The sequence below is a fragment of the Oreochromis aureus genome, linkage group 5 (assembly GCF_013358895.1).
Source record: "Oreochromis aureus strain Israel breed Guangdong linkage group 5, ZZ_aureus, whole genome shotgun sequence".
Lineage (NCBI taxonomy): Eukaryota > Metazoa > Chordata > Actinopteri > Cichliformes > Cichlidae > Oreochromis > Oreochromis aureus.
The window spans coordinates 7729010-7750813 of NC_052946.1; the positions used below are offsets into that span (position 1 = coordinate 7729010).

Genomic DNA, 21804 nt, shown 5'->3' on the forward strand with positions numbered 1-21804 from the left:
CTCAGCCTGCACACTGGAACTCCCCTCGATCGGGCTGCAATTCCCAAATCGAACTGCTAGGAAAACAGCAAACAGGACTTCTTCCAGTCGTCAGTGCTCTCTTTTCTCTCCTGCAGTGCATTACAGTGGCTGCACATGGGAATAAGACGAGCGTCACTTATCTGCACTCGTATGTTAGCGATGGAGGGGGAAGGTGGAAGGACGTGAGGGAGGGGGAGGCTTTATACTCAGAGTGTGCAGCACCTGTCTCCCTCTTGGGGGTGCTGTGATTACTTGGTTGAAATAGCCACTCTGAGCACATGGACTAAATTAACCATGGCAAATGATCCCTGGACAGGCATAGATTCATGTAGAAAGTGCCGGCAGTGCAGTCTTCATCCACAATGAATTCGATACCTTCATTGTATTGGCTCCCCTTCTCTCTCTCTCTCACACACACACACACACACACACACAGATGCTACCGCATGCTCCCAATGTGATTTATCTAGTCGTTTTCTGATTTCAGGCCAGAATGCTATCAGCTGCTGGGTTTGTCATATACACAATGAAAGTGTGTCTGAGAAGCCCAGTCCTCTATTGCTGGGGCTAAATGGTGAACGATGGCGGTGCAGTAAAGAAAAAAACCCCATAATAACACACAGGAGGTATTCAAGTCTCTGTGTCTGCTCGGTCTGCTTCTGCAGGCTGGCTACACCTTGTAGAACAAGTGCAGGAAGGAACAGAAAAGCTAAAAAAAAATATAAAGCTTAAGAAACACATTTCTCTCTGAAAAAAAGTGTCAGGTGTGTTCTGCAGTGGTGTTCTTGGAGAGATGGTTACTCCAAATGATGTGAGGAGAAAGAAGGAAATGGGTGGTGGGGGAAAGCGGCTTGGGAAGGATCTACAGAGGAAATACCCACAGAGATCCACAGTCAAGAGAACTGACTCTGTTCGTGCTACCTGTAACACAGAATAAACAATTTTTGTCTTCCTTATTTCTACAGCAGGACTGGTGTGTTCTATCGTCATCTCCTCTCCTTGTGCCGTGTGGTTGTGTGCTGCCTGGTCTCTTACTGCCTCCGGGGGTTTCACAGTGACAATGATGGGGGGGGGGTATGCTGCCTTATTACCCTCCTCTGTCATGATTTGTGACAGATTATACGGACAACCAAGGTTGGTTACACAACCACACACTGGACTCTTGAGCATAATTTGATTGATTTCTATCTTGTATAATGCCTTGTTACCTACTGCCACAGTAAACGGGGAGGACAGTAACGCTCACTTAGCAGGGTCAGTCCGAGACAAGACAGAGAGCGTGCCCGTGTGCTGAGACAGGCTGGGCGGGACCTGGGAAAGCATCTTCCTTTGTTCTTAAGGTGCAGATAATTTCAAAAGTACTTCCTCCCACAGTCAGTATCATAAACTTTTTCAGGCCCCAGGCCATCATTTGAAATATCCACCTTAAGGAACAGTCAGCATCAGTAAGAAGAAAAACCTCGGGCTCTGTGGACAAGAGACCACGTCTAACTCTGTCGCCCATCCTCGGCTGAAGAAACCCACGGCCTCAGTTTAATCAAAAATGTAAATTAGAGTGAGCTTATGAAAGCAAGCCATTAAATACTGACGCTATGACGGTGTTCTAACAGTGATTGTGGGAGAAAAATCCGACGGGTGAAGGTCCTCCTTCACTTGTTTTGTATACTCTGTATAAATAATCAAGCAGAGTCTGATAGGACTCGCTTACAGCAATGTTTCTCAAGTACTGTAGATCTCAAGTCAAGTTATGATTAAAAACAATCTGCTGTACAGGCTATGCAAACAAACTCATACTTAACAATCAGTAAAATAACAAATTCAGTAAAAATGTAATCACATAAAACAGTAATAGAACTGAATAAGACTGCTCGCATGATAAAAAGCCAGGATAACCTGCTGAGCTAGACCTGAAAGTCAGTGAGAAGAGTCGATTTTTAACAGTGTTTTTAAATGACTGAGTGACCGGACAGCTGTTATGTGAAAAAGCAGGTTGTTCCAAAGATGAGGGGCCGTCTCTGAAAAGGTTTCTTGTCTCTGTTTTTGAACGTCTCAGATGTCCAATTGCCCTGGTAGCAGTGCACGACTGTAAAAGTTCCATTGATCACTGAAACTGAAATTGATGCTTAAAATTGCTGATTGATTCTAGTTTTCATGATAATCTACTTGGTCAGATCTAAGACCCAAAATTTTAATTGAAGCCAGAAATCACTTAAATACATTTTAACCTATAACGTTTGGCGAAAATGGCCAGAATGGGGGAAACTAAAAAAATTATTAGATGGTCACTATCTAAACTATTAATCTGCTTTTCATCAGGTTAGATTCATAGAAATGTCTCAAGTAGATGAAATGTCACATTCCAAATCTTATCTTCATGGTTGCGTCAAGTGTCCATTGTACTCAGACGCTCGACATGACCTTTGTTGGAGCAGAAAATCTGTAATTCTTCTTCTTCTTTCACAATAAGCTGTTAAAATTGTTGTTAATCATAGAACTGGGACCAGTGGAGGCCATGACGCAGCTATGTAACCAAACCAATATATCTACATGCTGTAATATTCTGGATATGTGACCAAACGGATCCTTCTCTATTGTCAAGGTTGCGTCGACCTAACCTGACAGACTGATTTCTAAATAAGTTCATAACAGTTTTTTGGTGTTTGAGGTGAAATGAATCTGCTATTAGTTGTAAAATTTTGTTTCATTCAAGTCTTGGCTATATAGACCTTTTTTCTGATTTTTTTAATTCTTACACAATATTAAATGTGAAATATTATAGTGTGAAGTGACCATAAAGTAAACTTACAATTTATGATTCAAACTCTTCAAATCAATGTACAGTAGCAGTAAAATATAAACAAATGAACCGTCTTGGAAATGTTAATCAGCTATTTTAATTGTCACATCTGGATTCAACACATCAAAATCAAACAGAAATAGCACATATTATTTGATGAAGCTGAGGATGTCTGAAACATTGTTAACCAGTGTAATCAAACAGGGTCAAATGAGCAGATGTACTACAACACCTGATCAGTGCTCAGCTGACCTAGCTCATCCAAGGAGCAGCTAAGATACTGACGTATGATAACAGGTTTTCTAACACAGCTCAACCATCTGTCCGTCAACATTATCTCACCACTTAACCAAGCCTATTAAAACCACTGCACTCTCTCCCCACCATGCTGCTCGCTTATCGCTCTGACAGAAAGTATCCTGCACAGTTCCACTTTGGCTCAGTCAGTTATCTACATCATTGTTTAACTACATATTACCATGCAAACCATGTCTTATGTAATAAACATGTCATACCAATGTAAAACTTACATTCAAACATCTGAACATATTTTACATGTGATACATGTAATTTGAGCTGTTGCACAGTTAATAATTCAAATAATTCAAAGCATTTAGACATGAGCAACCCGACTTTACTAAATGCAATCAGGTTTGACAAACTCATACTTTTTAAACTTGTACTACTATGTAAGTTCTTTTTTGTTGTTTTTACAACACTTTACAAACACTTTGTTTAAACTATTAAAAATAGCACCACGGGCTTCTGAAACCTCCAAGTCAACACTATGATTCATGCTTTCCTCCAAAAATCTGTTTTAAAAATTAAACACATGTCTTGCTCACTGCTGAATTACCTGTGCAGGAGGTAAAGAGCCTTAAATATCCATGTCCAAAAAATAGCTGCTATTGTGTGTTGGAATTTTTGGTAATTCTTGCCAGACAAATTTGTGTATTTAATACTATATTGTTACTTAGTATATAATTCGTATATTGAATCAACTTAAAACGACTTGGGTGTCAAATCTGATAACATGTTTTTCTAAAAGAACATCCTCCATTGTTTGCATTCATGACTTGATCTGGAATGATACCACAATGAGAAATTCAATGTTTTGGTCATAGAATGGAACTAATTAACGAGTAAAACATGATCTAATTGTGTGTTTTTTTTAATGCCTCACTTACACCAGAGCTTTCAAAAAAACTGCTTGCGACTAAGAAAAACAAATTAGTGGTTGTATTAAATTTTCTTGTTGTCAGAGACTAATTGCAAGTAATTGTGGTGACCAGTTGGTTATACAACACTCTAAACCTCTGCTCTTCCACCTGGCTGTAGCTCAGGTGGAAGGCTGGTGGTTCGTGGTAAATATCCTCGGGCGAGATACTAACCCCAAGTTGCTCTCTGATGCATTCACTGGAGGGTGAATGTTAGATAGAAAGCGCTTACATAGAAAGTGCTTGTGGCACTTTAGAAAAGTGCTAGATAAGAAAAAATATATTAACATTGCAAGGTGATTGGGGATAGATTGCACTCTCAGAGAGGTCTGCAAATAACTGCTGTCTAATTTATAAATGCAGACAGATTGTTAACCCGTCTGAGTTAGTCTGCGTCAATGAGTCAAACTACTCTGCGACATGTCTCTCTGAATAGGAGACTCGAGTCAGCTGGTTGCAAACCGCTTGTATTCTGCTTTTCTTCCTCTATCAAAGCAAGGTTGCTGACTACCTACATTGTTTTTTGATAAATCGCCACCAGCAGCAACTACGTCTTTATTTCTAAATGTCTATGAGTTTCTGGCTGGAATCTAAATATAAGTAGTTAATGTGAATTTCTGTGTATATAAAGGGCACAAGATTCACAACAGATGGTAATGATGAAAGAAACAGAGAAGAAAATATCAGATGCAATTTTGGAGCTGATTTGCAAAATAAAAACACCAACAGCAATCAGCATGGCATTCTATTTTAAGGCAAAGCAGCTGAAAGAAGCCTAGGACCCACAGACACCTAATGAAGCCAAACAAATGATATACACACCACTGGCTCACAGTGGGAACACTCAGAGAAGCTGTATAACAATAACATATGGTTGACCAGAAAACAGAGCTAGCTTACAGTTACCAAATGACTCTGAGCTCCTTTCTGAGGCACACTGACATGTCTCACAAGGCCAGTTTCACCAGTCTTCCTTCCAACATTATGAATAATGCCCACATATTTCCCCTCCTGCTGTGGAGAATCCTCTGTCTTTAATGATCTAAAGCCGTAATGCGAAGTGTGCATTCTCCCTCAGTGCACATCCATATATATATATATACTCAGTAAGTTTCCTCACAAGGTGAGCAATGTGAGCTTGAATAGTGGAGCACAGGGACGAGACAAAGGCCGCATGATTTGGGGTATTTGGAAAACAAATTTATAATAATCTTTAAACTGAGACCCACGCAGAAGATGCGGACTCGTCAGGGTTCAAGACAAACACAAACCTGAAAAGGAAATGTTTCTTTCACTGGCAGGTAAGAAAAGACATCTTCACAAAGGATCTAAACTGTGACGAAGCATGTCAGGCTAAGGTTTTTCAAAGTGAATCAGCGTAGCATCATGCATCACCTTGGCGAATCCTCAGAGTTTCCTCTCAGGTCGTTTAAGAACAAAAAAATGTGGTTACCGTTTTAAAAAGCAATCATTTCACTCGCAATTTTACCTCCTCTTCCTTTTCAAATCAACAAAACACGAAGAATGCTTTCATCAGCACATCAGAAAATCCTCCGATGCAGTTTTTTTGTGCTCCACTTATTTTCTGAAGGACCTATCAAAGGTTCCTCAAGGACAAACTTGAATGGCGAGGAAAACCTTGTCTACATTGCTCAACAGATAGATACAAGATCCTCTCGGTACTGTATGCTGTGTGGTGGCACATCTGTAGCAACCTGCTGGTGATTACTGACAGATGGCAGCTCATTATTTTTCTATATGGCTGTCAGGAATCACACATCGCATTTATTTCACATCGTTGCTGCCATCCAACTTGGATGACATGGCTCGCTTGGAAAAGCAACTGTACAAATTCAGCAGAGAACTGGTAACCACATTTAGGTCCAGGGTGTAAAGTGAAACAGATTAGTTATCTTCTGTCTTGCATCTCTAGAAGGTGACAAGAGCAGCACGTGGAGTCTTCAGCAGCTAACACAGTATGCTTAGATGTTCATCCAGACAATGTTAACATGATGACTGCTCTGCTAGTGCAAGTGCACTGAAAGCCAGATTAAGGTGGGTGATTGAAAAAAAAAAAATCAAAGTTTTTGCATGAAAGTGCTTGTACCAATCCATTTACTATACCAATTTAGCACTAGTTGGAAATTGTGCAAACATGCAAAAGCTAGGTAAAAGAGCTATAAAGTGTGGTTGAGTTCTCTCTTAGAGACAGGGTGAGGAGAATGGTCATTTGAGAGCTACTTGGAGCGCTCATCCACATCATTCATCCAAAGAACCAAATTGAGGTGGTTCAGATATCTGTTCGGTGAGATATTTCAGGCATGTTATACTGGGAGGAGATCCTGAGGCCAGACCCAGGACTCAGCTGGCTTGGGAACAACTTGGTGTCCCCCTGGCCAGGGTAAGGGAAGTTTGGACTTCTCTGCTCAGATCGCTGGCACTGTGAACCAGATAAGTGGTGCAAAATGGCTAAACATACTCATAGTATAGTATGCTTATTTTCAATCATGTTGTGAATTTTCTAGGTGACTCTTCATGAGTGAATACAGTGAGAATTTTGTCCTGGTTAAGGCGCTGGACAAAATTTTACAGCAGGGGTATGCAACTCCAGGCCTCGAGTGCCAGTGTCCTGCAGGTTTTAGATGTGTCCTTGATCCAACACAGCTGATTCAAATGGCTAAATTACCTCCGCAACATATCTTGAAGTTCTCCCGAGCACTGGTAATGAAGTAATCATTGGATTCAGGTAAGCTCTAAAACCTGCAGGACACCGGCCCTCGAGGCCTGGAGCTGCCCACCCCTGTGTTACAGGATCACCAAATTGATAATTCATCCTGCAGTGAACATCTTTAGTTTCATCTTTCTTTCAGTCTTTAAGATCCACGCATGTGCACCTTGTGGTGCAGACAGAGGGAAACTAAGATCATTCTGTGACCCGAGACTATCTACGAAAAAGATCTCTCTAGACGTCGCCCACAATGACAGAATATTCCTCGTCTACTTTTGAAATGTCTCCAAAACAAATGGCTGCTACAGTGGGTCACAGCGCCGAAAAGATGAATTGCCTCCAGGCTTGAGAGAGGCAAACTGACGTGAACACTGTAGGATCTCTGAAGTTTTGAGTTCACTGACCATCCGTAATGCTCGGCGGCAAACCTAATTGCAACGGCTCATCTCCAGTGTAATCAAAATTCCGAGAGCACGTCTATAATCAAGTGCAATTAATCTGCTAATATCCCCCCAGTGTTGGAATAATGGGGACATTAACAGGGCTCATCTGTTGTGACTGCTCCTCTGCTGTGTGCTAGGTGGCTTATTCACAGCGGGAGATACAGAATGCTGTTTGACAGGTATTTTTCAGTATTCATATCACCAAAGTCAATTTGAATAAACTACTGTCATCTCCCATAAGGGCTGATCCCGCAACACAAATTTCTCCCCGCTAAACAGGTTTCCAATCCTCAATGAAGTAGTGCATGTAAATTACCCCATCCCATTTTGCAAACAATATCAATTGTGACAGAAAGGCACAAGTTCATATACAGGAACATTTGTACATCAGCCACAGAAAACAGCTTTAACATATTATGATGGAAAGGAAGCGAGAGTGTGAGGGTGTCAAATAAAACCCATATTCCTTTTCACGAGAATAATGAGTGGATAACAGCGGTGTCTGTTTATGCTGAGAAGACAGACATGGCTCTGTTTCTTTGCAGCCTGATTGGAAAACCACATATAGGCCATCAACCTGAACCTACAGGGAGAGCAGCAGGTTCCATTGCCCCCCTTCTTACTCCCACTGATTGGCTGGGGGCGGGTGGGGGTGTTCTCTACCATTTTCATTTCACAGTGTCTGATAAATGGGAAAGAGAGAGTGGAATTGGTGCAGTGATGGTACAGCAATGCTGTACTTTTTAATCAGGTTTTAAAGTTGCACTTAAAATATCCCAGAAATTAACATTTGCAAGAGACAAATACATTAATCATCATTAAATGTTTGAAAAACAACCCCCCAAAAAACACTTTATGGAAATGTCTGAATAAATTTTAATGAAATAAATAAAATAACATGCCACAACTCTCTCATTGGCTTTCACAGCCTATAGCATAACTTCTATGTGAGGACATATTTTCTGCAAAAATCCAAAGGATATGACGGTTATGCTTGATCCCGAGGGCATTGCCATAAGAAAGGCCTGTTTTCTGTTTGCTATATCAACAGTTATAAACGCTACCTAATAGTACCTTAGAAATAGAATCCATCCCATCTCTAACCAGTATAACCAGTGTACCAGCTACCCATGCAACTCCACATCAGGAAGAAAAGCTGAAAACTCATAGGGCTTTCAACAGTAATGTGCTTTAGCGTTAGCAAACAAGTTAAGCAAGATTAAGTTAGCGAGCTAAATGCTATGATAGATACATAGTGTAAAAGATGGATGTAGCGACACATTATCAGTTGGTTTCTGAAATCCTGCTTTGAAGCCAGATCTGGCCTGACTAAATCTTCATTTAATATGACCTAAAAAACTCAGCAGGAAAGTATTTGTACAGATAAAGTTGTAAAGCTGTTGTTCTGTAGACCAGCGGTCCCCAACCTTTTTTGCACCACTGGCCTTTAAGGTGTCACGGATAAATACAACAAAATAAAATGATACGACCAAGACAGAAACTGTGGTATTTTGTAAATATAGAAATAAACGCAGATTCACTGTGTAATTGTGTAACTTTAGCAGTGTCCTCCTGAAATGCGCCAACAACATTGAGAGTAACTCCTCCTCTCTGGCAATTAATGCTCTCTGGTTGCTACGGTAACACATAAATATTTTTTTCAAAATAAGACACACAGCTACTAGGTGGGAAAAGACCCAGGGAAACCGAGTTAACAGTAAAAATCCTGAAAATCATAAATTTCACACCCGAGCCTCAACTCTTGCGGCCCAGGGGTTGGGGACCGCTGGCGTACACCACAGATCTGGTGTCCTACACTGTTCCAAAAAAATAGTAATGTCAAAGTATCTTACTGTATATTTTACAGTTTTGTACTGTTTTTCTAGAATATCATTAAATTTACACAAGTAGACTGTGATTTTACATGTCAAATGTAAAATAACATGACATCACTGTAAATATAGTAAAACACAATTTACTTGTTTTTTAAATATATTTTTTTGTACATATGCATATTTAGATTGTAAAAATACATTCAGAAATGTATCATAATTTCACAAATATTTGTCTGTTATTTGAGAGAATGACCTGTTAAATTCAAATGTAATACTATGGAAAAATATATAAAATGATCGAAAATTAATGAGAATAATCAATAATTAAAGGAGTATTTGAATTATAATTTTGCTGAAAATTTTATGTCATCTAGGTCTGATTCAATAATTCAGAGGTAACAAGTGAAAATATAATTAATAGGAATAAAAACTAAAAAAAACATATAAAACATTGCAGGCCACGCTGTGCTAATTATATATTTAAAAAAATTAATGTAGAGGTAGGAATTGCAATTAATATAAATCTCAAAGTATTCACAACATTCCTGAACAGAAATAGGCCCCTGCACCTGGGGTGAGGGTGTGGCCATGAAAACAATGTGACATGCCAGTGGATGTTGGGACACATAATAACATGACGCTAAGCATCGGCCAATGAATGTGAACTAACAACCACAAGGTCATGGGTATGGCTGCACTATAAAAAAAAAATCCTAATATAAAAGTATTTTACTGTGCATTTTACAGTTTTGTTCTGTTCTTCTAGAATATCATTAAAGTTGTAAATAGACTGTGACTTCACATTTCAAATGTCAATTAACGTTAAATCACTGTAATGTAATAAAATATAATTTTCATGTTTTTTAAATGTATTTGTCTGTACATATGCATATTTAGATTGTTAAAATACATTCACAAATGTATCATGATTTCACAAATATCTGTCCGTTATATCAAAGATTGAACTGTTGAATTCAAATGTAATGCTATGGAAAAGTATATAACATGATTCCTATAGCTTGTGTTACATCACATAAGTATTATTATCATTGCTATTTAGGGCGATCGTGGCTCAAGAGTTGGCAGTTTGCCTTGTGATCAGAAGGTTGCCGGTTCGAGCCCCGGCTCGGACACTTTCGGTCGTTCGGTCGTTGACCCCATGGTCAAGAGTCTTGACCATGGGGTCAAGACTCTTCACCTACTGGTGATGGCCAGGCTGCCATATCGATGGTGCGACATGGCAGCCTCGCCTCTGTCAGTCTGTCCCAGGGCATGCAATCCATTATTATTTAAACCAACTGTTAGCTGTATATTTCTGTACGTTTACGTATTATGATTCATATTGCCACATTCATTGGCCTTGTTTATAGGTAATTTCATTGTTTAATCACGTTAAAATGTTCCTAATTTAATGTCTAAAAGCACTTGGAAAAGGCAGAATCCCATGTAAAATTAGCGCAACAAACTCTATTTTCATTACTGGAAATAACCCTATTTTTATGAGAAAGTTATTTTCTGTTATTTTACGGTAGTATTTTGGCGCCCCAGCTGCCGGAATATTACTGATTTTTTAGGATTTTTTTTTTTAACAGTGTATACACAGAATCCAGATTTAAGGCACTGGTTTACCATTGGTTTAATTTTCCCAACCTGGATGCTATACACCATGTTTTAAACCATCTGTGGTTAGATATTAAGTAATTTGTCCATTTTCTGATATCTATGTTATCCATAGGTACAGTTTTAACTTAAAAGTCTGGAAGTCTGTTTGGCCATATTGAAATTTAACCATGAGTGAAAAACTGCGGTCAGTATGGGTGGGGTATTTCCTAATCGAGGTATTGTTTGGTTTTTTAGGATCAATTTTGATTGATCTCAGTTGGTCTTTTTAAATTTGACCTAATGCTGGCATGCCTGCTAGCACAGACGCAGGATATCTCATACAGCCAAATAAAGACCTGAGTAGGATAAGTCATGCAAAAGCCATTGCAAACCCCGAGAAACAGAATAATAACTGCAGTTCACGTAACGGCTGCAGGTGTCACCAATGAATTTCTGAGGTTACGTGATCCTTTAATTTCTCTCACTTCTATTAAACAAGGCGTACTGCATTTGGTAGAGCGGCAGAGTCGTCAATGGGAGCCAGAGCGAGGCATCAGCATAAATCAGCGGCAAGGTGCACTCTAAGCTCTCCCCACATCCTTGACTGTTGCTGACTTTCAGACATTCATAATATATGAAATCTGTCTTTTATAATTCAACAGAAAAAGGAAACATGCCTTGATAGTGATTTACAGAAGACAGAGCTGCAACAGAGTTATTTAAAATTCCATTATGTGACGTGTTTTCGGCTAAAAAGGAGAATGAACATATAGATACAATAACAGGATTTTCTTCTCGCTGTTATTCTCATTGACATTAATCAATGTTTTTTTTAAAGTATTCAATCAAACACTAGCCTGCAGGGGCTGAGAAAGTCAATTAATCCATGTTTCTATGGCAACTACTTGGATAATTGGAGAAAAAAAACCTGATATGGTAGCAGACTGTTCTGTTGACACTGCATTTCAAAGGATTTTACAGACTGCTAACTTGTAGAAGAAGGACAATTTAATGGATTGAACCTCTGAGCAAAAACTATAAACTACACACAAAGAAGAAGCAGCTCTGTCTTCGAGACTTCATGAAAAATGATTTTAGCTGCAGTATTTCTTACACAGCGTATTGGAAGGATTTTGGCACGATTTTATTAGATTTTCTTTTTTTTTTACCTGTGTAGTTCTTTCCCCCCCACGGGTATTTTATAACAGCACAGACGAATGATCAATGTATTCTGCATGTTCATATGAGGTTACAGTGAATCGTACTCTCTCTTAGGCGGTGAGTAAAAGGTGTGAGCGAATTTGCAGCATGCTCTGACCCACGGGGTTTACCTCGACGTCTCGAAATATTCTGCTTCTGGTGAAGTCGAAGAAATGCAGTCGTAGCTGCGAGAACTGTATTTGGATGTGTCGTGTGAAAATTCCTGCACTACAGAGTACATGCAAATCTATATAGAAAACCTTTATATGGAAAACCTTTTGAAATATGAGGCGTGAACTTTTCTCCCTGAGGGCAATATACTGAAAATCAATAACTCTATAAATGTAAAAGAAGCCACTCAATGAGGAAGGTCAAAACAGAACATGTAACAATAGCACAAATGAGCCCAGGAACCCCTGTGAAAAGGGGGTCACAGTGAGGGTATAGTTCATTGAATATGTCAGCAAATCCTCCGGGAGCCTGACGAGGTGAGAACACTATCCCCTGTGGAAATGGGACAGAAAAGCTGTGGTGTGCACAGCATAAAGCCGCCGCAGAATGCACAGCACTTTATACCCAGCTCACATTTATTTTTAATGAAGTATAATAAGTCACAGCACCGGAGCAGAAATGCAATCCCCAACCCAGATGATCCAACAACACGAAGACTATTTTTTTCAGGCAGTATATCCTTCTGCTGGTACTGGGGGGCACAGCGAGGCAGTGAGCTGAATGATTTCAACATCTCTGCAAACAGACATAGCAGCTGAGGTGTCTCTGTCTAGTAATGACAACACAGAGAGAAAGGAGAAGAAAACCCTGCTTTTTGTGGGACTTATCAGAAGATGGAGATTGGGGGATGCTTGGATGCTTCATAAAACGCGCCCTTTTTCTGTGTCGGTCATTTTTTATGAATGAAAATTAAACACTTGTGGCTATTTTTTTAAGGAAAAAAAAAAACAGGTATCCAGTGCGTAGTAGCAGTAGGTTGGTAGTCTGTAGATGCTACTATAGGTTGAGACGTGCACTGTCACTCAGGAGTACATGGAGCAGTGTGGGCTACTGTCCACTGCAGCCACTGTATGTGTTTCTCATCCAGGCTTTTTGATCTTTGAGCTTCGTCTCCATGATGAAGCAGACTGGTTTCATTCCTGAGGCACTGATACATGCTGTTTAATCAAAGCTGCTGACATGCCTTACTTTACACAAGACTGATAATAATTGTGTTTTAATTGTTGCACAGCAGTTTGTGACTTTAAGCCTGTGAACAGCGCTACTTATAGAAATTGATCCATCACTCCCAACTTCTCACTGGTCAATGTTTAGAGGTGCTGTTACAAATTTTTCCCTCCAGCTCTCTTCATTGGGATTTTTAGGTACAGTAATGAAATGAAAAAAAGGGGATGTCATCAGCATTACTGCAAATAGTCTCTCGTGAGTTGAAATTAAATTACAGGTTGTCATATTGCATAAAATAAATTCACATTTTCTTTCAGTGTGAATTTGATCTTTTTCAAATATAAATATTTCATCAACAAGGTGGTTTAGTGGTTTCTTTTGTTTCCAGTCAGCAAAATGACTCTTTGTGCGAGCAACAACACAAAACAAACCAATGTGTGATTGATTGTTGGTTATTCGATTATTCCAGGTTGGCTGCTTTCACCCCAAATAGAGCTATTCCAGAACTGAATCCAGAAACTGAATCTGTTCTACAGAAAGTCTGAAAAATCTTAGACAAAAAGTTTATAATATTTGGGCAGTTGAAGAATGTGTGAGGCAGACAGATTGAGTTTGTCCACAGAGTGGGTCGACAGAGGCATCCCACGCCTTTACTCTTAGGACGACTTTGGAGGACTCTTATTCAGTATGAGTTAGGATATTGCAAATTTCTTAAAAACACCAGGATATATAAGAAGTACATTGAAAGAGCAAGAAAATGTTAAGTAACTATTATCGTCACAAGTTTAATATATCCAGTCAACAGTTCACCTGTCAAATTCCTGGATGATCTGGATGTAAAAATCTGAAAAATAAATTTTTCTGTAATTTCATCTATTCAAGTAGCTTTTAGTGGCAAAACCTACTGTAACGAAGGCCTGGTAAATAAGCATTAGTAAGCTTTTTTAGGCAAAAATTTCTGTACAGAGTAGCAAAACATATTTGTACCTTATAATTAAGCCTATTAAGTATTAATTAGCTTATCAACATTTCCATTCAGTATATAATTAAAATCTTTGTGACTACTTTGCAATAATACTATGTTTTTATTTAATTTATCAAGCTATAAAACTAAAATTAATTGTTTGCCTATTGTTTACTTAATTCAGTCACTAACACAGCACTCCGACGGTGAAGTGGGAGCAAAAAATGTCTATTCGCTTGAATAGGCCTACTTTATAACTGAGTAGTTCTAAAGCTCTCCATACCACTTTGAACATTGCTGGTATTTGTGAAAATGATCAGCTTAAATGTAGCTTACTTTGATCATAAATAAAACATAAAGCAGATGAACAGTTTTAAAATTAGCAGAAGTAAAAAACTAAACAGTAGAGCGACACATCAGGCATACTATGAAAACAGTAACGTTTTTGGTAAAAGCAAACAAATCTGATCATGCACTAATACATATCTATACAAAAATTAGTCATTTATGTGTCTGCATCCATTTAACAACCTCCACTACTGAGCAAGATTCAGGATGTGGAGCTTGATGCACATATTAAAACCTTTTTCTTTGATTCAGTGTAAGCTACACATTTTTAGATTTGGTGGATATAACTTACAGCAATGATACATACAAATTTCATTCCCATATTGATAGCTGCAGGGAGCCACTGGAGGCGGGTGAAAGAGCAGCATTCAGCTTCATAGCCAAAGATTTGAGCAATACTCAGTCTAAACAAGGTAGACTTAGGTTCCTCAGATAAAGTTAAATGAGTCCTCCTTGAGACTCCACTGTCACCTGTAGTTTGCATGAAAGATGCAGACTTGTCTGCCAACACTTGTCACTTGTCATCACCGAGGTGTAGTGAAACTTCACTGCAATGCAAACTGGAAACAGAGACCTTCAAAGTAAAGTAAGTTGTGACTTACTTCTGCAACCTTTACATTTTACAAGGTGCAACTTTTGAAGGCAAATAATCTGCATTTCCAGCTTAAGTTGCATTTTTCACAGTTTCCTGCAGCTTAGGAAATAGTTGGTGTTTGCGGAAAAGTTGGAGTCTTCCAACTTTCCACGTTTGCAGTGCAGCAACCAACTTTGCAACCAACGCTACCAGGAGCAAGCGACCTTCAACAACCACAGAGTACACGCTTTTCACTAGCCAGCGGTGAGTCACTGACCACTGACCACGTGTGCATAACGACTGATTCCCAGTAGTCCCAGCAACGTCCAGCAATCATTTTCCTCTCATGACCAAATGGTTGTCCACCATCTCTAGGCCTGTGTGACTGGGGCCTCAGTCTAACCAGGTAGTTTTGAGTGATTTAGAGGTTTAGACATGATCAACCAAAACGATAAAAGAACTGAAAAAACAAGAAATAAGCAAGTGGAAAAAATAACCTAAACACTGCACAAAATACAAAGGTTCCAGGTTGACAAAATGGCCTTGTATAATCCACAAAGATGAGTACAGGAACACTACTCATGTCAGCCAGCTATCTACATATCTCATTATTGGCATCGTGTTATTGGAGAACAATCCCTTTCTCTCCATAACTACAGAGGTGACCAATATGGGATGGGAAAACCTGCAAAAGCGAAAGTGGTGAATCGTAAAGGCTAAACAGGAAATACCTTTAACTATGATGCTTCCCGTGCTGCTTGCCACACCAAACTGGTTTCTTGCCACGCACGTGTAGAGGCCTGCATCAGATTTGGTCACATTCCATATCCGCAGACTACCGTTGTCCAGAATGGAGATTCTGTGGTTACAAAAAAAAAGGAAATAATTTATGTGACTGTCAAAGCAACAGATTTTTGTAAGAGGAACAAATGTTGCTGTGCATGCATCGTGAAATTTTAACTACGTGGCATGGCTGACATAGCACAAAAGACAAGTGACGAATACGCAGAAGAGAAAATTTCTCAATGTCTCTAATTAGGTTCTGCTTCTTTGCAGATGACAACAATGAGAAATAGGAGTGTATTTTCAGGGCTGATTAATTCAACACATGACTCGGAGATATCTAGGACAATAGTGGCTCCGTGCCCTTTACACAACAGCCACAAGTGCTTCAAAAAAGGTCAAAAGGCCTTAACAAAAGTTGACATTTTGTAAATAACGAGGAAAAATGGAAATTGTGCCCTTGAAAGCGAAGTGTGGGGGGAAATCAAGGGTGGACCACCTCATCAAAGTGCACTGAATTTTAATTATCTGAAACGCTCTGCTGATTCGGCAAACTGTATAATGGCGTCAGCCTGATTGTGAGAGGGGAACATGATGTGTGGCAGCTAAATTGCCCCGTTCACCTGTGAAAACAGTCAAAGGAGTCAAAGCAAATAGAGGCCTGCAGTGAGGGTGAAGACCCTCTGCTAGTCCATACGAACACCTAAATCTGCAATAATCACTTACTCTACATTAAAGAAACAAAACAAATGCTAGCTGCTATAATCGGTGTCCTTTTCAGTGGCAACAGTATCTGATAGACCAGGGGTCTGCAACCTTTTACACCTAAAGAGCCATTTGGACCCGGTTTCCACGCAAAAGAAAACACTGGGAGCCGCAAATACTTTTTGACATCTAAAATGAAGATAACACTGTATATATTGTTTTTTACCTTTGTGTGAACAACTAAGATGTGTTGCTTATGAAATCCTTGAAGTGCTACAGAGAAAATTACATTTTATTTATGTAATCAACACATTTTGAACTCTTAAAGAAATATAACAAAAGCAAAGACACCCAGCTGAACTAAAATGATCCATGTAGCAAACAAAAACTGTTGTGAGCCGCCACCCTTATATCGCCTTTGGGCTTTTGGAGCATTGACCTGACTTTTAAAAAATAATTGGTAAAAAAGCACTATGCTGCTGAAAAATGAAAAATAGAAAAATTTGCAAAATTCTGCCTAAATATGTATTTTACCTGGTTAATGCGTGCGGCGGGGGCGTGGTCTGCAGCGCCGCTGCAGGGGAGGCGGACGCACCTGAGCGGCACCCGCAATCACGCCTCGCTGCCTTAAAGTCTGTGCTCTCTCTGCTGTTGTTGTTGGTGGTGGTGGTGGTGTGTGTCGGGCTGTGAGCTGCGAAGCTACAGCCGGCTGTATGCGTACAGCAACCGTGTGTGAAAAGTGCTCAATAAAGAGATGCTGAAAAGCGCGTTCATGCAAACATCGTCGGGTCTGCCGTGGTATGTTTACAATGAGACTTCTGCTCCTGAACCTCTGCGCACAGCGTCTGCTAATCGGTGCTGTGCGAAGTGAGTTTACGCAGGACTGTAAGCTGTCATCTGTCATCTGTGAGGCGTGAGCAGTGTTTGTCTTTAACATAGTTCACGGTGGAGCTGCTGACATAATGTGGATCCGAAGATCCATAATTGGCCTACCTGGGCTTGAAAGTCTCGATAAATGCACGGCGTTTCGGTGGGAATACCGGCTTCCGCGAGTGTGACGCTTATATTGAGCGAGGAAAAAATAATAGAATATAATTTTATATTTATATTTCAATATCACAATAATCTTCCAATTTAGAACTACAAGTTTAAAAGAACTAACATAAATAAAATACACTTCAGCGAAATACTTCTAATTTATTTTCCCAAACCACGCGGAGCCGCACTATAAGGACTAAAGAGCCGCATGCGGCTCCGGAGCCGCGGGTTGCCGACCCCTGTGATAGACCCACAGGACGCCACTTTCTCAAAGGCAAGTCATCAGGCAGCAATTAGCTGGTGAAGAGTGTGTAGCAATTAGGAGCTAAAAAGCAGGATGTTTTATCAGGACGAAGAGTACAACAGAGATAAAAGGCAGGTAAATATCAGAGTTAGTCTTCAACTTCCAAACAGGAAGTAACATATAAAAACAGAAATGAAGAAGTGTGAGCGAGCCACTTGAGGGGAGGCTCATAAAGCTGTGAATGCAACATTAGCATATTGTTCCCTGAAGATTTACATGGCATTTAATCAGAGTCATCTTTCAGGGTCATGAAATGCAAAACTGAGGAGTGGATGTCAGATTAGTAAACTTCAAAGCTTTTTTCAGTTTGTCCTTATGAACCATCGTCACAATATCAAAATTACAGTAAGAGCGCTGCTTTCAAAAGCTGTTTTTAAAACGTTCTTTAGAATAAGCAACATCTGGAGTTATATTTTTGGTCACTTGGTGAATATGTGTAAAAGTCTTGAGCCACATGTCATTTCTTTGTATTTTGCTGGGAAAATTTTATTGAAACATGCAAACAAAAATGGAAATACGGTGTAACGAGGAAAAACAGAGTTTGTACAATTCTAATGAGGTTAAAAGTCATTGTTTTGTATGGAACCCAAACAAGCTTTCTTATTATAGTTTTAAGCAGACTCTTCAGGAATAGTTCTCCAGTCTTCTTGATGGACATCCAAAACTCTTCTTTGGATGCTCGCTGCCTTTTCGTCTCTTCTCTGTCGGGATAATCCCACGCTGCTTTAGTAATGTTGAGCTCAATAGTGTTCCATTGAGTTCCACTGTAATTCTGATGAGTCATGAGTAGATAGTAAATGGATTAAATAAAGGTGCATCACCTAGGTCCTGTGCCAGGTCTTTGCTGAATTTTCTTCTATTTATTAAGGACACTGGATACTTTTAGGTGGTCTGCCACTTCTTATTTTCTCCACTACTTGTCTAGTTTCCTCAGATTTTAACGGCACACACAACATGCTGACATATCATTCCTCTGAAAATGATCAGGTACAAGGACTGAACTGAAAATGAGTGAAAAAGCAGCCAATGTCAGAAAGCCTGGAGAACTATTCCCCAATAACACTGAAATCTGACTTGTGGGAACCAAAAGTAATGAGGTGTGTGCACAAAATCGTATCTTCCTTTTATCTGTGTTTCTCTGTCTGACTCTGAGAAACATGTGTGTGTCTACAGCTGTTAAATCAAATGCTCTGGGCACTTACTGTGCACAATTATTTAAATGAACTTTAATTTTAATGGTCACCAGGTTAAAAACACTACATGTATAGAATATCCAGTCAAATGCGACTGACTTTGACCCAACACAAGGTTTAAAAAAGCTTTTTTCCCTTTTATCTGCCACGGAGGGAATTCAACTCAGGAGTCTTTGAGTGCTCTCTCTCTCTCTCTGTAATATCTCTGGATAATGTGCCTCCGTGTTCACCAGCTCATTTTTTGCTTTATCTTGCTGCTGTTAGAGCCGGGCAGGTAGCGTACTGTAAAAAAGCATGGACATATTTTGTTGAAAACAGACGCCTTTTGGCTGAAAAATGCAGTGTGGATACGATGATATGATCTAAAATCTAAAAAATTAGGTTCTAGGCCAGAAATAAACCATACCGAGCTGAAAGAGAGTCCAATTAAAAGTATGGCGGTTTTTAGATTTGCAGAAAATCCTATTTAAAATTAGTTTTCTGTTTTTGTAATCACGCTAGAAAGTAAAAGTTATTGAAATTTAATATCTGAATCAGCCGGGCTGTTCCTCTGACCCTTAATAGCTGCTGCTCTACAAAGCACCAATTAAAACTATCTGTCAGCACTGTATCCAAATACCTACTACTGCAGTAATTAACAGTCCAAGTCCGAGTTTAAAAACCTATTCGAAACAGCTATTTGATTGCTACAAATATTTGCTGACGCAGTCCGAGTTCATCAGCTTTCATCACTGTTACGTGAGAACAGTTGTTTTCATTTAACTGGGAGCATTTAGCTGAAATGTGGCTGATACAGTGTGGCACAATGTCTTTCCCCCTCTGCCCCACCTCTTTGTTGGGTGTTTTTTTTCAAGTGGTGGATGTGATAAGAAAGTGCAGAGGCAGTTAGTGTAAGTGAATCTACTTCTAAAACCACATGGTGCTGCTGAGTGGATACTTCTGGGTTTATATCAGGCTGAGAGAAAAGTGGTGAATGCAAAGTAGCCAACAATGACCATCAGTTACATGGGGGCATATCGCAGTGTGGGCTGGCGCACAGTTAATGGCGTCAAACCTGCAGGCTGATATATATGAGGAAAGCGGCCCATTAAATGGCACCGCGGCCCTACAAGTGGCCGTAACACGGAGCCAAGTAAGCACAATTAAAACAACTGCTGTACATTAATTGAATTGCATTGCCGCTCCCGTGTTTATAGCCGAGCTGCTGTGATGACTCGTGTTATTTAAAGGAAATTTAAGGGTGCGCATCAATTAAGCACGAGCGTAAACACACACAAAAACATGCTGCTTTAACTAGAACAAGCTCTGACCCAGTTCAAGTCTACCTGCAGCACGATGCTCACAGTAATTCCTCAACATAACTAAATACCCACGTTTGTGCACGGTGCTCTGTATATCCCCCATCCCATTATCCTCAGGGACGAAAAAGCCATCATGTGATGGCGCGTCTTGTAAGAGCGTGAACAAGTGGTGCAAGCCCAAAGGAGAGAGAGCCAGGACTATTCTCGGCCATTCACCGTATCGTGTACTTTTCTCTGTAGATTCATGTAAAGACCGGGGAGGAACTTTCCTTTCACTGACATCACAGAGAAAAGTAGCAGACTGGATGTCTGCATAAGTGTTCATCATTTCAGTCTGAAGCTAATGGAAGAAAAGATGAGGTCAAATACAGTAGAAGTCAGCCGAGGCGCAGGAGTGGTGAATAAGAGATGGAGGCACACTATTAACACATTTCTGTTTTGCTCCCTGTCTTCTCTCTCCTCCGCCGCGGCCCAGACAACATGTCTGCGCGATGTGCCCATTATGCGAGGAGACATTTTCCACCCTGGTCCCGGGAGAATCCAGAGGAGGGGGGGCAGGTATCAATAATTCACAGGTGAGATGAACACAAGTGCCACTCCTTTCATCCCTGCCTCACACGGTTTAATGGACATGGCTGTAATTCTCTCAAAAGGAGGCGATTATTTTGAACACGGCGAGATGTCCGAATGCACTCGTGTAATCCTAAAAAACACAGGTGTGTATTTTTTGGGGGGGGAGATCAAGCCTCAGAGGACAGAGGCTGTACAGCGTTGATCCTCCCTGCTCTCCACCAAGATGAAAGAGACAAATAACATCAGTCACAGAGCAGCTATCATGAGGCACTGTGAAGTGGAAATCGCAGGAGCAGAGCCCGGTCCAAAGTGAAAGCCTTATTTTTTGTGTTTTTTTATTTGTGATTTCCTTACGTTCTCTCTGAGACGATGTTAACAGATGCACACTTTGCCTTTTTGCAAGCTTCCTTACAATAAAAAAAAACCAAACACTTGAAAGCCTTGTTTTGATGTTTCATTCAGACATATTTTTGTCTTTGATCTGTTTGATAAATTCTAGATGTCGAGAGGAAACTGTCACAATCCAAATAATGAATCAGTAATAAAAAAAAGGCAAGGAAATTGTGCGTTGAGTGGAACAGCTTTGAACCAAGTGTGGGCCTGGAATGTAGAACGAGTTTGTAACAGTGGGCGCCTCAAACAGAGGAATCATATTAAGTTGCTCTCTACATAAACACGCTAACTCGCTAAGTCGCCGTCGAAGAAGGGGAGCGCACTCATCAGAATTCAACATGCAAACAATATGCGTAATCACAGATCAGATCTGATTCGAGAGTTCCAAACAGGAACGTTCTTGAATGCTCGGTGATTCCGAGATGCTGCGGCTGATTGGCGGCGTGGCTGCAGGACGGAGGCGTGCCTCTCTGCTTAATTAACAGGGTAAATAAAGCCGGCTTGTGAAAATAGGGGTTAAGATTCTATCAGTGGAATTACTCAGCCATGAGACCACAGGAAGAGAGAGATCGTCGCGAGCTTACGGTGATTTCACCAAATAATTAG

At 40.1% G+C, this 21804-nt stretch overlaps 1 protein-coding gene and 1 long non-coding RNA gene across 4 annotated transcripts in view; one reads left to right on the top strand and one right to left on the bottom strand.

Moving 5' to 3' along the window:
- cntn4 (contactin 4) overlaps positions 1 to 21804 on the bottom strand; it is a 195909-nt gene that overhangs the window by 14758 nt on the left and 159347 nt on the right. For all 3 annotated transcript variants that reach the window (XM_039612487.1, XM_031748523.2, XM_039612488.1), the window contains one exon: positions 15640 to 15767. In XM_039612487.1, coding sequence (XP_039468421.1) covers positions 15640 to 15767 — 128 coding nt within the window. The remainder of the gene's footprint in view (positions 1 to 15639; positions 15768 to 21804) is intronic.
- LOC120440267 lies at positions 17651 to 21229 on the top strand. Its single transcript, XR_005613125.1, has 3 exons — positions 17651 to 17813; positions 20708 to 20807; positions 20886 to 21229. It is a non-coding gene; the product is annotated as an uncharacterized LOC120440267 (long non-coding RNA).